The sequence below is a fragment of the Exophiala aquamarina genome (genome assembly GCF_000709125.1).
Source record: "Exophiala aquamarina CBS 119918 chromosome Unknown aczIA-supercont1.4, whole genome shotgun sequence".
Lineage (NCBI taxonomy): Eukaryota > Fungi > Ascomycota > Eurotiomycetes > Chaetothyriales > Herpotrichiellaceae > Exophiala > Exophiala aquamarina.
This window is the reverse complement of record NW_013550584.1, coordinates 2,451,148-2,466,513: the sequence shown is the minus strand read 5'-3', so window position 1 is coordinate 2,466,513 and position 15,366 is coordinate 2,451,148. Positions and strand designations below refer to the sequence as shown.

Below are 15,366 nucleotides of genomic sequence, written 5' to 3'. Positions count from 1 at the left end.
GAGAGTTGCCAGGGCTTGGCACTCTCTATTCCGAACAGTCATCATCTTTGCGGACAATGTTTCGACGACAGAGCTATCTTACAACTACGATAAATACCTGCATATCTAACAAGAATTTCAGATTGACTACGACACCTCAAAGGTTACCAAGGAGAGATACAATCGTCTAAGGTCGCGTCTGCCGCTTCGTTGCTACATAAAGCCCATATCTACCACATGGAATTCGAGACGCCGACGCTGTAGTCCAAAATACTGGGGTAACATCAAGCTCGCCTCGGAGCAGGGTACCCTGCCTGTCCATGTGCTTGACTAGGGGGGCCACCAAACCGTATACCCATATCTGGGGACCAAACTCCACCAGCTGCCACAGTCCCACCAGCGACTCCAAGAGGAACGGGGGCATTCGACGGCATAACTCCGGCAGGCACGCCGGTCGGATTCCTCGTTGGAACCGGTGCGGTGATGGCTTCTTGGTTCTGCTCAGGAGCATGGCGGCCGGCGCTTTGAGAGGGCACGCTTTCACGCTGCTGGCTCCGGAGTTCTCGCCGCGTCTCTTGAAGATTCAACCTGCCCATGTCCTGACCTGCAAGATCTGATTCCATTTGACTTGCTTCGACTCTTCTTTCGGAGACTTGAGTCTTGCAGCTCTCTCGAAACCGCGTAACATGACCGGCCAAGTCGTTATAGAACTTCCTTCCCGTCTCCAAATTATTGACTAATTCCTTGTATTTCGAATATCCATTCTCCAATGCTTGCAGCGCCTTTTGTCGATCTTTCGTACTGGTGTCCCCTTGGCGAGCATCCAAGAATCCCTTATTTGCCTCCCTTAGCCTAGCAATGATTTGGTCTTGGTCTTCTTGCTCCGTAATCAACGCTTCGCGATCTGTCTCATACGCTTCCAACCTCTTCTCAAACAAGTTTTCAAACTGACCCGGTTCGATCTTTTGCATTGGATATTCCCGCTCCAGACGTGCAGCTTCAGTGAGTAATGCCGGGCCGATATCGTCAGATTTTGCTTTCTCCCGGAGTGCTGTAATCCTGTTCTTGCGCTTTGTTTCCATTCGAGACACTCCGTTAAGGCAAGTCCGCAACTGGGAAGCAGCTTGTTCTATTGCTGGTGTCATGGCAACCTGACTCGAGGATGGGACAAAACGCTCCAGATCTCGGTTGGTTCCGGTTAGGACGCGAAGAATATGTTCATTCTCTCGCATCTTGCTTTGAACAAGACTATCACTAGATCCGGCTGAATTGAGGTATGTTTGCAGATCTTTAGAGGTTTGGTATAGCTTAGCAAGGGAGGTTGTTGAAGCTGGCCTAGCCCATCGATCAGTCCCATACTTCCCTCGTGCCCGTTCATCTTCAGCTCGTTCGGCATCGAGTAATGAAACACCCTCTTGATAGATGGCGAGATCATTGGTGCGGACTTTGGTAGTGTCCTCTAAAGCTCTTTTCAAACGATAAAGGGCATCTTGTTGACGAAGCTCTTCTGCTTTCGACACTAGACTAGGTGGGAGACCTAGTGGCTTCTCTAATGCTTGTAGTGAGCCAGGCAGATCAAGTGACTGAAGTATCTCCCGAAGTTTGGCCGTCATGGTATCAAGGTCCACAATGATTGATTGATTGACAAGGCGGTCTCTTCTATCGGCATAGATCGAGGCTGCCTGATGAACTGCATAGGGAACGAGTTTCTCAAAGAGTGGTTTCCCGAATGGTTGGCCATCCCCAAGTAGGGACAACCCGTCGACTACATTCGCTGGCGTTCTCGCCTTGACCATATTGGTACGTTCCAGAATTTTGAGTTCCGCTTTGGGCGGTAGCGCTTGTAAGTATATCATGTCGTTGTCCTTCTCTGCTCTCTTAAGCTCTTCGGTAATTCTGGATTTCAGTCCCTTCAGATCTCCGAGGACTGTGGCGTTTATCCAGCGAGCCTCCTGAAGACCTTCGTTCACACAAATGAGACTATCCTTCAATCGCGCAATCTCCTCACCATACTGCTTGTTGGTTAGACAAAACCTAGATTGTCGGAATTGAGCAGCAGCAGCGAAATGGTGATGCTTGGCTTGGAAGTGATGAATCCATTCGGTACTGATTGTACGAGACTGGCGTGCAGCGTCCGCCGCAGATATGTAGAAATCCGAAGCACTCGCAGCAAGCCTTGCAACAGTACCGTCTGACATGCCTTTCTTGATGATCATTTGCCAAAAGCATTCCTGGGCCTGTGCTAGGCACAACTGTTGTAGACTCTGGAGTGTGATATCGTCCATATCTTCCGGTGGAGAAGAGCGCATATCCGGGAGTACTTCCGTCCGCATGAATGCAAATATACCTGCTGCCGCAGCACCATGTTCAGCCGCAGTCTTGAGCCCATCTACCGTCGTCCTATTGGTGCCAAATGCAAGCTGGGAATATAATGCCCCAAGATTGAACAGGATATTGGCCAACTCAAATCTGACGTTATTCTGCAGTATGGGCTTGTCTTTGTCATAGCCCAAGGCAGGGTACCAGGGAAAGTCCACACCAATATCTATAGGGAATTTTCCACCGATGTATCGCAGCTGTGCCGCATATGCGGTCAGTTTCTGGATTCCACTGACGTGCGTTTCTTGCACATGGATGGCATCGTTCCGGAGGTTGTTGATGTGCCATAAATCATCGGCGAACATCTCTGGAGATTGGTCATATTTGCTTGAGATATACTGCTTGATAGCGAAGGAGAGGTCTACGGAATGGGTACGACGAAAGGGAACCTCGAGGAGATTTCTAGTGCGGTCAGAACACGCATAAAGAAGCAACTGGGGGCTTTATTCAACTCACGAAGCCATTGTTTCGACCGGAGTTTGGTACAAGCGCGCCAGGACAGATCAAGCCACAAGGCGATGGGTTGGCATTGTAGCCTGCGCAAAAGTTGGGATGATTGCGGGCAGGTCCAGGATCAACAAAAAGGCACGCAGCCTCGCGTGACGTCAGTACTAGCCAAAGGCTTTTGTCGTCCACGTGATCTCGACATCGATCTCAGCCTTGTGTCCCGCCGACCTTCCTGTTAAGAATAGTTGATTCCAGGAAGCATCCTAGCGGGGATCTACACCACCAGGTACTGTATTAGTGGCCGCGATAAGTTAATAAGTGACCGGATATTTCGAAAGCTAAGCCAGGCAATGGAAATAGATTCACCGGGCCGGCGCTCTACGACTGGCGGACTTCTCCACGATAGGCTCTCGATCGAGACCCCACGCTGTTGATCGCATATGGATTCATCAAGTACCAGGCGCCGGTCAATGTGGGTTTTCCAGGTCTTCCACTCCTTCATCTACTTTCTCTATCTTCTCAGCAAGAACCAAATAGAGAGCATCTTCCTGAGACAGCGCTGCAGTAGGTAAACTTTGAAACCCAAGGCCGGCGGAAAAATCCATTTCGAATCTCCCCCACCCCATCGTACATAGCACACGTTCACTTTCCACCTTTCCAAAATCAAACCGGTACTGAACATGTCCCCATCCGCGATCGCCGACCTGCTCCCAAGCACGGGACCATTGACATCAAAATCCATCCAAGCAGAGAAGGAACATCACGAACATGGGATGCAAGACAAGAGCCCGCTCGCCGCGATCTCGCACGGCGACGTGATGTTAGCCGGCGTGCCGAAGTTCACATCCATGGAACTCAAGCGACAGTGGCAACTGGAGCACATGGCGGCGGCATTCCGGCACTGGGCGCGAGAAGGGTACGTGGAGGGCATCTCGGGCCACATCAGTGTGCGGGACCCGGAGACGCACGACGTGTTCTGGACGAACCCTCTGGGCAAGCACTTTGGACTGCTGAAAGCCAGCGACATGATCGCGGTGAACATGGAAGGCAAAGTCGTGGGCGGAAACCGCACTCGGCCACCCAACGCCGCGGGCTTCCTGATCCACAGTGAAGTGCACAAGGCGCGGCCTGACGTCGTCGCCGTCTGCCACGCACACACTGTCTACGGCAAGGCGTGGAGCGTGTTCGGCAAGCCGCTCGAAATGCTGACGCAGGACGCCTGCAAGTTCCACAACGCACACTCGGTATACAACTCGTATGGCGGCGTTGTGCTGGCGAGCGCAGAGGGTGAACTCATCGCCAAGGCTCTGGGCCCAACCAACAAGGCCTGCATCCTGCAAAACCACGGCTTGATCACCGTAGGCAGCACCGTCGACGAGGCCGCGTTCCTCTTCCTCAGCCTCGAGCACGCATGCCAGACCCAACTGCTTGCCGAGGCCGCAAGTCAAGGAGGGAAGATCCCCAAGGTCCTGATCACAGATGAAGAGGCCGAGTACACTTTCCGCATGGAAAGCGATTCCGAGACCTGCTACGCCGAGTTCCAGGCCTACTACGACTGGGAGGACTATCACTGCAAAGGTGACTTCAAGAATTAAAAGAAGCATGCGAGGGCCTTTATTTTTGGTTTCTTTCGATTTTCCCCAAATCCGAGGTCCAGCTCAACATCGTTGGGCATGTTGGGCAATAGAAAGCCAGTTTCAACTGCATGATGCACCAATTTTAATTGCACCATGTTTTAGTTTCCGCTGATTACTGCTGGAAAGCCTTCTTGTGCAAAAACTATAGACTATGTGCGTAGCCACTCATTTTCTCATTGAAAGGGCATGAAAGAGTCAGCTACGCGAAGGAACAGGGCAGGGGGCCTTGCACGCCGTGATTTGGGCAAAGGCGACAATGCCTTAGGCTGGCTGGTACATGAACAAATGGTCAAAGCACGTTATTGCACCAAGGAATAAGTGAACCCCATCTGAACATGTGTTGGCTCTTTTAAGCCCGTAGGGCTGTGTGTTCTTCTGGTGAAACCCGTGTCCTGGTTGTCTGATTGAAATGAGCTCTATTTGCACCGGCGCATATGTGGCAGTGTAGACCGGTCTCTCCCAGGGGGCACGCAACCAACCTCAGAGTAAACGATGGAACTCACTGGTCCGGACACATTCATTGTGCATTAGGTCCATCCGTGAGACCGACTGTGCTCAACCCCCTACCAACTCCTTTGCCCACGAACAAGACGAGAATCCCACACAGTTGTGGCTCGGTGAGTATTTGCTCCCGAAACCTAGAAATGCAATCACGCGACGAAAGCATCTAAGCCTGCTGTCATTGCCATCATCACATCAATCTCCCTCTCCTGGCCTCTGGTCCTGCTGTCCGTCCTGATCCCGATCCTGCTGCTCCTCCCGCTGGTGGCGCTCCCGCTCACCACCGCCACCGTCACCGCCATTGCCAGCATCACCGTCACCCCAGCCCCTCAGCGTCCAAGTGATAGCACAGGACACCAAGATCCACCTCGACAAAAAACTGCACAATGCGGCCCTCCACATGAAAACGCGCTCCCACGCCGGACGCTTCATGAATCCAGCAGCAAAGAGAGTGGTGGCGAGAAGCAGGGGTGATGACGCTTGGCATGCTGTGAGTAGGAACCGCTGCAGGTTCGGGTGGGCGCGCTCAAACGCCGTGACATATTCGTCTTTGGGGTTGGTTCTTCGGCGCGGTGGCATTGCAAATGTCTTATCCAAGGTGGTGTGGAATGGATGTGTGAAGAGTGCTGAAGGAGTTCAATCAGTTTCGGTTGTGGTTGATATAATAAGGCAGTGAAACAAGTGAGTGAGTGGCCTTGTCAGGTGATACAGGCATAGGCCGATTAACCCTGATCAACTGGGGGTTGGGACGTTCCGCTCCAACTGGTGTCAGGTACCTGCGGAAAGAGGGGCAGTGGTGCTCAGTGACCGCGCTGGATGTGTAAGTTCTTCCGGCTTTGATAATAACGACCGCCTCAGTCTTCAGCAAGGCTGGTTCCTCGTGCCGAACAGCTTGCCGAGCGGCACTCGACCCCTGCCAAGACCCAGACGACCTCGAGACTTCAATCCGTTGAGATGCGAATTAGAATGGAAGAGGCAGAGGTGCAGGTTTTAATGATGGCAGTGCACGAGGGTCGTTGGTTGGATCGTCACTTCATCGATGGACGGCACCTGGGACCGGATCAGGCCGAACCTCTTTGACGTCAAGTTCTTGGCCTGAGAGAATACGGCTAACCTAGGTCGCGTTTGTTCCTTGGGAATCGAGGGGGCTGGCTAATGAACAAGTCTGGATATTTATGGATGTCGCACTTCAAGTTTGTAACGGATCTTTGCAGCAAGGGCCGAGTCTGATATGATGAAAGAGAGGCAAAGGCGCGGCACGCGAGCAGAGATGAGGCCGAACTTGGAAGGCGATGCGCTTATGTCAGCAATATCCCCAATCCAATTCCATGCCGTCTATGTATGTCACTTGCACACAACAGATAAATTCAAACAACCCTAGCGATTGACATATTTATAAGTGTTCGTCTCCGTAACACCTAGTCCCAAATTGCAGTTCAATCCACTTCAACGGGAGGTAATCCTACCAGGATCTGTTATCTATCCCACCCAAACCAAAGGTCATATATGATATAGCGAGCGTTAGTATTGACACCATCGAGGTCCAGCCGGGCGCAATCCCAATCAGGACTATTTTTTAACTTTACCATCCAAACCCTTCCTCCATAAAGTCCAGATTGAAGCCTTCGTTAAGCATCAACCGTGAAACTCGTCGTACTTCGTCTGCCAACCCACCCCCAGCACAGACACTAATCCCCATACAGCCTACCTTTGTGAGTGCCTCACTGCGCACCAAATCCTCGACATTGGGTCTGCCTCGTGACATGCGGACTGTCTCACTTGGGCTTGTGATAGATTGACTGAGGCCGGCTTGAGTCACATAAGCCAGGATCCGCAAAATGTCACGTCTGCCTTCCACGCCGAGAATTTCGTGCATCCAAGGTCGAATCCAGTCGATGCAATCTGTGGTCGGAACAACCCACACAAGCGTAACTCTCTTCGCCGCCGCCGTTCCTTGACAGTGGTTTTCGACAAGCTGTTTAACATAACCAATCTGATGTGTAATGCCAACGCCACTGGCAAAAAGGACAACCGTGCCATAACTGGCCAGGGATCGTTGTGTCCCATAAGGTCCCTCCACGAACGCATTGACAGTGAGCGTTGCGTCAGGCTTGACTGCGTGGTCAAAGAGCCTCCGCGTAAGACCCGAGTGTGATTTCACTATAAGTGAAATGGTTTGATCCCCAGGAATTTCAGCTTCGACGTCGCGATTGAGTGTCGCCGAAGTCTTTTCAGAGGATTGTATTCTAACGGAGGCCGACCTGTCCAGTGCTTGTTCAACACCACTCCATGCAACTGAAAAGGGATGAGCCGTCCATAGACCAACCGATGGAATGGTCAAGTAGAGTGACTGTCCTGGTCTGTAGGTCCATGGGCGTGCAACCTTGAGCGAGATCTTCACAGCGCCCCCTTGCAATGATTCGATCCTGGCCTTGCATCCACCTCGACCAGCGCTTCGCCATAATAGCGTGACAAGCCTCCAACCCCTTGCGATGGCCCAGAGGCAGATTGCCGTCATAAGCATGTGCAGTTGCCAATGTCCATCCAAATGTAGCCACAGGAAGATCATGGTCAGGAGCACCAGCGCAAAGTGGGCGTGAAGGAAAAATTCATATGCAAGGCTCCTGAATATCTTGGGGCTCAGGATGAGAAGAATCGTCATGGCAACAGCAGCGATCAAGCCATTGTAGATAAAAGGATTTGGCACCGAGCTCCGGACTCCATCCCACCCTTGTGAACGAACCTTGCCAACCAGCCAACACAAAGCGTGAAGAATGGCTTGCAGGGCAGACAGTCGACCAAACCAGCGATGCATAAGGTTGAAAGTATCATATGATATATCCAGGAGCCAGATTAGCGGGTTTTTTGCCGTCGCAAGTAACATGATAGGAACCATATTTGCAACGGCCAGAGTACCCGAGCGATCCCGGAGGATAGCTAAGGTGTCCTTCTCAGGCCCAGCCCATGGTATGTTCCAGGTGCAGGCGAAAATATTGGTAGCAACGATAAGGAAGAGAAAGGCGGCCTGTAGTCGGGTCGGTAGAGTACCAAGCCTAATGTGCTTGGAAAATTTGAGCTCTCTGGCTCGGCGGTAGTTGAGAAGAGGCGCATAGAGGATGTTGGTCTTCGTCCAGCGCATATACGGCGAGCTCATGGAGAAATATCGAAGGGCTCCTTTATTGTCGGTCATTGATGCAAGCCTTCGGAGATGGGCATTGGTCCTGTTGGCCGTGACGTAGACAAAAGCCACACCGACGACTCCAAGTAAGCTGTACAAGTATATCGGCCCAATAGATTCATCTATCTGGTGGCCCAGTATTTGAGCAGGACTGAGTCGGTATGGCGACGAGCCGGTAACACTGGAGGAAAACAATGCAACAGATATAACCACCACATTGAGGAAGTAGATCAAAATCATTTTTCGCCTGGTTCTGTGGAAGTGATGGGTACCAGACCAAATAAGATAGGGGCCAATGAGTCAAACACACCCACAAAGGGAACGCCAAATGTGTTCCAATCGCAAAAGAGGGAGCTGTAGCTGGGTTAACAAAAGGTGAAAGAAGTCGGTTCAGGTTGGAGAGGTGAAGGCCTTGATATGACTCTGGATATTTCGTGACGAAGTGCAACTGAGGAGGTCTTTGTTTGCGACGGAATCAAGATTGGCCCCTCTCTCGTCTAAGAGTGAAGATGACAACTTCACGAATTATCCCAGCCGATGCAAAGCTGGGACTCTAGAGTTTACCGTACCAGGCATGGCAAAGGTAACTTCCTCATACGAGCAGACCCGACTTCTTTATCATGGGGGAAGGAGCTAGCCAGGAAGCCACGCGTTCCACAAGTCCGAGTAGATTTGGGCATGTTGAAGTTCAACACTGTCACTATGAAAAGCTCCGCAGGGCGTCACAGATGACAGGACCATGGGAGACCTTACCTGGGATGGTGAAAGGGACGACTTCTGGACACGGCCGTCGGCTGTACGGGTACCGACTGGACGAGGTATTGTGATGCCATCCACGCCAGGTTGATGATTATGGACAGATAGAGGCGGTTACTCCATAGAAGAATTGATGATAAGACTGCCAATATTTCAAGCTCCGCAAGGCTCTGCAGGTGCCGCGTGGTATGGCATTAGTATAGACAGACAGCCATCCACATGCAGGTGAGGACAAGAATCGACCTGCCAATGGTCCATCCATGTCGTTCGGACTGGTCGTGGGCACTTGGAAGCTGGAAGGGAACAGCGATCTCAGGGCTGCCGTCCATTGGCTTGCTTCAACCGCTTCATTGGCTGGGACTGTCGCAGTTCGGAAAAGAATGATTTGAGTGGAAAGGCCAAGCGGAAAGCAAAAGCCGTGCAGATGGAATGCAACCAGGCGATTGGCATACTAGAGCCTTGGTCTGCACCTCATCGTTTTTCTCCAATCCGTCTGGCTTTGGACCTGAGGATTTCTGTTTAGGCCAGAAAACAAGGATGGACTTCCAGAGTCCCAAGAGCCGGACTAAACCATTTCAAGTCATGAAACGAGCGTCTCAACATCGTCCCTGGTGAGTAGCTAGGCAGTGAGTCCTGCAACGCGCACGGGCCATTGTGGCTGTAGCCTCGTTGCACGTGCAGGAGGATTGCGTTTCCGCCCCGTTGCGAATCCGAGATAATAGTCATCCCCGAAACTCCCAACTACCGAATCGGTCAAGGGGACTCCTTGGCTCCTTGATCGGCGCCTCTGCGACCGGCATTCCACAACTTATCCAGCCGTGTCCCGTGGGATGTCAAGACTTTTCCACGAGCGCGGGTCACGATAGCATGCTTTCTGCAAGGGTCGTGCAACGTAACCCACATAGCCAAGCGCGACTTTTACGAATCACTAACGAGCCGCCCAATGCCTATACTGCTATCGGTACGGAACTCTCCATGCCCACGTAATATCACACTAATAAGCTGAGCTCGTCTGTAGACTCTTTATCGTGATAGAGCTTGAGTCTACGGCCGCCGCGAGAACCCAAGTTGAAGTCCGTGCTTGCGTCTGAATTCCCTTCCATACCTGACTTCGGCACTTTCAATCTTGGCTTCTTATATTCGAAGTCGTCATCTCTGTGTAGCTCAAAGTCATACCGAGAGCTCTTACGCTTGAACGTGTGGTCTGTGTCTTTCGTGCCTTCGCTTTTGGGCACGGGCGCATTCTTGCTCGCAGCACAACTTTCACATGCGATTTTCAGCCGATTGATTTGGGTGGCCGGGAGCACGCCTAGTGCCTTCCTTGGGGTCCTTTCAACCCATTCTCGTACATCTTCGTCCCATCGATACCCGGTCGACACCTTGCGTTGTTGCAGATCGGGTAGGCTGGCGTCGTTATGGACGGAGCAGCTATTGCGGTTCCGCGCTTTCTCTTCAATGGCGGAGGCCCAAGTCCGAAAGAACGTATGAATTTCAGGTTTATCAGTGGCATAGTCCGTGGCGTAGTCCATGGCTGCCTCGGAGCAGACCCTTGCAAGGAGCGCCTGGAGCCTCTCCTTTTCCGTGCACTTTTCTTTTTCGCACTTTATTGCCATCCTTGAAATTACCTCCATAAGCGTCTTCGGATGAAGTGATGCGTGCAGCAACGTGGATATCAGAAGCGCTTCTATCTGCTTCTCCGCATCACTGTCACACCCAGACAACAGCTCTTCAAAACATTCCTGCAAAGAGTTCTCAAGGGGTTTCCCAGCCAATAGACCTAGAACCATGTTGATGAAGAAGATCTGAGCTATGACAAGCTTCTGGCCCTGTGGTATAGCCTGAATCACATGCAATGCGATGAACACCTGCACTTGTGTGCAAATCTTCTCCAGCAGATGACTAGTTCCCTTCAGTTGGAAAGAGAAGAACAGTCTAGAGATCAACTTGAGTCTTTTTTCTAGCTCTGCTGTAAGCTGCTCACAACACGTCCCTTCGCAGCCAATATGGGTTGTTGTCTGTGCATCATGATTCTTATGACGCAGGTGCTCCTGTGAAGCTCGACAATTGCCCAAAAGTGCACAGGAGTAGGTGGTCTCAATGAGATCGTCTGCAGCAACCTGCTCCAGTTTGACGGAAATCGTGACGGCCTTGGTCAGTACATCGTATCTGAGAAGCCGAGAAATCAGGGGTACGGGTTTGAATTCCTGTCGCATTGCTTGGGTAAGCCACCTGAACTGCATCAACTGCCGCCAACGGTCCCCCTCATCGAATGCGTATGATTGGAAGGCATGAATGGCGGATCCACCCTCTAGAGCAGGAGATGTGTTGTAACTATTCGCATCCACCCTCACCAGGACTTCAGTGATCGCTTCTCCAAAATCTGCGAGGAGAGGATTGTCGAAAGCACGGATCGCGAGAGCACTAGCGTGGTCCTTGGGAAATGCGCCCGATTCGATTAAACGTGATACCATGGCTATGCCGCAGTTTCGAGTCACAGTCCTCAGTGAGGGCCAGCCTCTTTTGGAATCCCCAAAATAGTCTTGGAGAGCTTCCAGCTCAGAGTCAACAACGTCGCACTGGCCCTCATATCCATCATGCTTGGCGTCGCTCTGCTTTTGTTCCTCGATCATATTTTGAGATACCTTAACCAAGCACATTGACACTAATGATTTCGCCCCTCGCTCGTCTGCCTTCGCTTCTTCAGTTCTTGACCCTTTCCATTGAGCGGGCAGCTTGGGATCGGATGTTGCGACTAGAAAGGAAGTGATGACGGTGTTACCATTCCGAAGGATACCTGCACGACTCGTAGCCAAAGACGTTCTTTCCTTCGTACGCGCGTCAGAGTCAGTGCTCGGGTCTTGCCTTTGAGGATTTCGAGGATTCAGGACATTCTTCCTCCCTGTGTGACCGCGGTTTAAAGCATTCCCCACGGATGTGTCTGCGGGCGTCTTAAGCAAGATAGCGTCGGAAAGCTGTGTATATGCATTAGGGGTTCGCTGTATCGATCGGACAAGTGGACGGCGTTGAGCGGCCGGAGTTTCAGGCACGATTTTCTGGCGTGAGGCATAACTCTTCATCGTCTTTCCATGCCGTCTGCCGGTAGGGTTTGACAGCCACGCCAGCGGCTCATCTCCACTCTTGGTTGTAGATTCTGCATCTGCATCCCCATTCTTCTCGTCTTTTCCAACTTCATTTTGTGTTTGGAGAGCCAGGTAGTCCTTGTGCCATTTCTCAAGTCGCTTCACGAACGAATTGAGCTGTCGTAATGTTCGGTTGCATCGTGAAGCAGTCCATGGTGCTGCGGCAGGTCGCGGGGGCAGGTGGTTCTCGTATTCAACATTTCGAGGCATTTGCCACAGTAGTATGCGCATTCAAGGGGAATTATTAACCAGGAGTAGGAAGAATTGAGAGGACTGAGTGGAAAAGGAATTCTGTTGATGGGTTTCCATTTTGGGCGGAGTGGCGGCAGAGAATTTACGGCGGAACATATGATCCATTCACGCAGCCTTTCAATTACGTATGCGGCACCCTAAATCGAAGCTGGTGGACGCCTCGTAGCATCACTTGATTATCCAAGCAGTTCTCCAAGCAGTCTCCAAGTATTTGTATCATGATCATTTTCGATCCAGCTTGTAAGTCGCAGTGTCGGGTATATATTGGTATCTGGTATCATAAGAGAGACAACGAAACAAGCGTACAGGTCCAAGTAGAAATAATATGTCAACCTCTTACTCACGTTCCACGGGGGAGGCCTTCAAGAACTGAGCAGCCTTGCGGAGACTCACCTCTTGCAACGACTTCGAATAGAGGTAGTGAGACATGTGGTCGTTCAGGTCTTCATAGGTAGAGTAGCCGAAGTAGCGGCACATATTGATTGCCCGCACCATGAACCACCCTTCCTCCGCTACGCCCTCAGCGGACCAGATTCCGGTAAACATGGCCCAGAGGACGAATCCGGCTTGTGTGTCCTGGAACGTAGGCAGACGCTTGTCGGGGTCACAGGGCTGACACTCAAATGTCCACCCGATTGAGGGGCACCAGTACTCCAGCGCTGCGCGGCTCGATTCTTTCAGGCGCTGTACATTTAATCGAGCGGTTTGGAATCCGATCATGGTGCAGGCGTGTGTCATCAGGATCATCAGGCACATTCTCGCATTTTCCGTACATTTACTGTATAAATCGATGGGCCCCGTGGTGTTTTCTGGTGCGAGGACCAGGAGCGCGCGGAGCACTGCTCGTGCTTTTCTGCACAGCCACTCTGCGTCAAAGCAAACCGCCAACGGAGAAAGCCAGACCACCTTCGCGATCTCAATACAATCAACGAGGTCAGACACCACGTTGGCAAGCTTGCCGGAGAATGCACCGATTTTCAAAGCGAGGCTGAATCGATAGCCCATCCTTGGGTCGAGCGTCGCGGCAAGGTCGGCAACTGCGTCATTCAGCCCTTGGGGCGCCTTGGGCACCAGCATTCTCGTCGGAGATGGACATTCAAAAGCCAACAGTCTTCGCGCTTCTCGTTTCAATATCCCCATCCGTTCTGGTAACATTGGCCCGGGGTCAAACTCGTACGGTAGAACCGGACGCCTGCCTGTTGATAAAGCTAGCTGATTATCCACATGGGCAGCGGTCTCTGATATCCACCGGTCAAGGTATTCATTCATGTTCAGTAATTGATAGAGCTTGCCGACGATTTGTAGATGTCTCCTTGCATCATCGAAATACCCATATTGTATTTCATTCACCACCAAGTAAAGCAGGTCCAGGATGGTTTGCTTATCCACAATGCCTGATCTTGCACATGCTACCAATTCCTTTCGGAGGTGGTGCATTGCAATGTCGCGAATCTGTTTGGGATCTGAGAAGGGACTATTCGCGAAGAAAACGTGCTTCATTCGGGCGGTCGTCGCGGCCATTAAGGAGTAAAGGTGGTGTTCTTTGTATACACTTCGCTGAACAACGGCTCTGATGGGAAATCGTGGCATTGTAGCCCCTAGATGCTGCGGTAAGTGCGCCAACTTGTAGTTGTTGCCCGAGTAGGTATACACCTTCAGCAAATACTCAAGGACAGTGTGTACTTGGCTGGTGATTTGAACAGGTGTCGTGGCGAACGGATCGACGCAATCATAAGCTGTAAAATTTGCACTGTATACAGGCTCGCTGAGGATGAGGCTTTCGCCATCATCGACGGGTTCTGACTCAATACTGAGGTTATCCGGCTCCACATCTGCAAGTTCGTCCGCCTCACGTGGAGGGCTTAGGGATGATGATTGAGCACTCGAGACCACTTCTGGCGTCGTAACCATAACATTCAGGGAGACATGTTGACCGATTGTCTGATCTGGTGGTGATTCGCCGCACGTATTTTCTATGGACGATGATCCAGGTGAATCTCCATCACTACTTGAACTATGAAGATGGTCAAGTCAGACTCGGCACACTTGGGAAGCCAAAACGGTTTGGACGACTCACTTATTGACAGCGGTTTCTTTGCGATGCCATCCATCTAGCGCGATCCGGCGCGCAGATGAACTGTTCGTTCGAGCAGATGACAACCTTTGGGTTTCGACTTTCTTACTGCGCACCTGTTGGGCGTGTCGGTTGATGGATCTCGCTATGGCACCATCGCTCTTGGACAGTGACTTGGACTTTTGAGTCTTGTTAACGAAAAGGAAGACCTGGCTGTCATTGCCATCAGGTCGAGCCTTCTTCATCGTCTCCCATCAAAGAAGGCTGTTAGGGGCGACTGCACGAGGCTAGGGTCATGTAAGTGCTGTACCCGCAGAACCGCCGGGTAGAGCCTAGAATCCCAAAGCCACGTCTAGGAAAGCAGATAAGGCAGCTTCCAAGCATACAATGAACGGCGAAGCGATCAGAATGTGTTTCGCTTTGTTTGCCGTGATGATCGGGTATTGTTATTTGAGGTAGGCAGGTGAGATTTGGGTTCCAGTTTGAGGTTTCAGTAGTGGAAGGGCTCTCAGGCAGTCTGGCACTTTCCGATCGCCTAAGCTTGTTCAGTCACGTCAGAGCTGCACGCTATAACATTAATTACCTGGGAGCAGCCCCAGTTAGGATCGGCTGAGTCGTGGAAAAACCTCCGGGTGTTGGCTGGGTTTGGCCCTTAGGCGAGCAGGGGCAAAGTCGACGGTCGATTCTAAAGCCGGACACCCATGGGGTGATCCAGAAACTGCACAGTGATGACCAATCAACATAGGCTTCCCTTCAACTGTGCAATCCTAGAACTTGGTAGGGGAGAACGGGGTTGTTTAGTCTCTCGACTTTTTGTATTCCTCGTAGGGAAGAAGCTACTCAAAATGCGGTGAAGAAGCCAATAGGTTGGCAGCGCATGTCCTGGGCATGGTTCCAATAATGGGCACCAGCCGATACGACGGAGAGCTGACGCAGGTGCTGACTACATATATCTTACTCTTGTGTGGGGTGCGTGCTCATCTCGTTTCTCTACAGCCGTAATAATGCGTACAGCCGCCTCGA

General features: G+C 51.5%; 6 protein-coding genes across 6 annotated transcripts; 1 reads left to right on the top strand and 5 right to left on the bottom strand.

Annotated features, from left to right (window-relative positions):
• Positions 1-263: 263 nt before the first annotated feature.
• Positions 264-2,663, bottom strand: A1O9_05984 (uncharacterized protein; the record flags this gene model as incomplete). Its single annotated transcript, XM_013405197.1, has 1 exon — positions 264-2,663. The coding sequence occupies one exon, from the start codon at positions 2,661-2,663 to the stop codon at positions 264-266; it is 2,400 nt and encodes a 799-aa protein (XP_013260651.1).
• An 822-nt stretch (positions 2,664-3,485) lies between these two features.
• Positions 3,486-4,400, top strand: A1O9_05983 (L-fuculose-phosphate aldolase; the record flags this gene model as incomplete). Its single annotated transcript, XM_013405196.1, has 1 exon — positions 3,486-4,400. The coding sequence occupies one exon, from the start codon at positions 3,486-3,488 to the stop codon at positions 4,398-4,400; it is 915 nt and encodes a 304-aa protein (XP_013260650.1).
• Positions 4,401-5,138: 738 nt separating this feature from the next.
• Positions 5,139-5,522, bottom strand: A1O9_05982 (uncharacterized protein; the record flags this gene model as incomplete). The annotated part of the gene is made up of 1 exon (XM_013405195.1): positions 5,139-5,522. The coding sequence occupies one exon, from the start codon at positions 5,520-5,522 to the stop codon at positions 5,139-5,141; it is 384 nt and encodes a 127-aa protein (XP_013260649.1).
• A 1,003-nt stretch (positions 5,523-6,525) lies between these two features.
• On the bottom strand, positions 6,526-8,361 carry A1O9_05981 (uncharacterized protein; the record flags this gene model as incomplete). The annotated part of the gene is made up of 1 exon (XM_013405194.1): positions 6,526-8,361. The coding sequence occupies one exon, from the start codon at positions 8,359-8,361 to the stop codon at positions 6,526-6,528; it is 1,836 nt and encodes a 611-aa protein (XP_013260648.1).
• Positions 8,362-10,199: 1,838 nt separating this feature from the next.
• On the bottom strand, positions 10,200-12,227 carry A1O9_05980 (uncharacterized protein; the record flags this gene model as incomplete). Its single annotated transcript, XM_013405193.1, has 1 exon — positions 10,200-12,227. A coding segment is annotated over one exon (2,028 nt), but the record flags the coding sequence as incomplete, so codon positions are not given.
• A 402-nt stretch (positions 12,228-12,629) lies between these two features.
• On the bottom strand, positions 12,630-14,075 carry A1O9_05979 (uncharacterized protein; the record flags this gene model as incomplete). The annotated part of the gene is made up of 1 exon (XM_013405192.1): positions 12,630-14,075. A coding segment is annotated over one exon (1,446 nt), but the record flags the coding sequence as incomplete, so codon positions are not given.
• Positions 14,076-15,366: the final 1,291 nt, after the last annotated feature.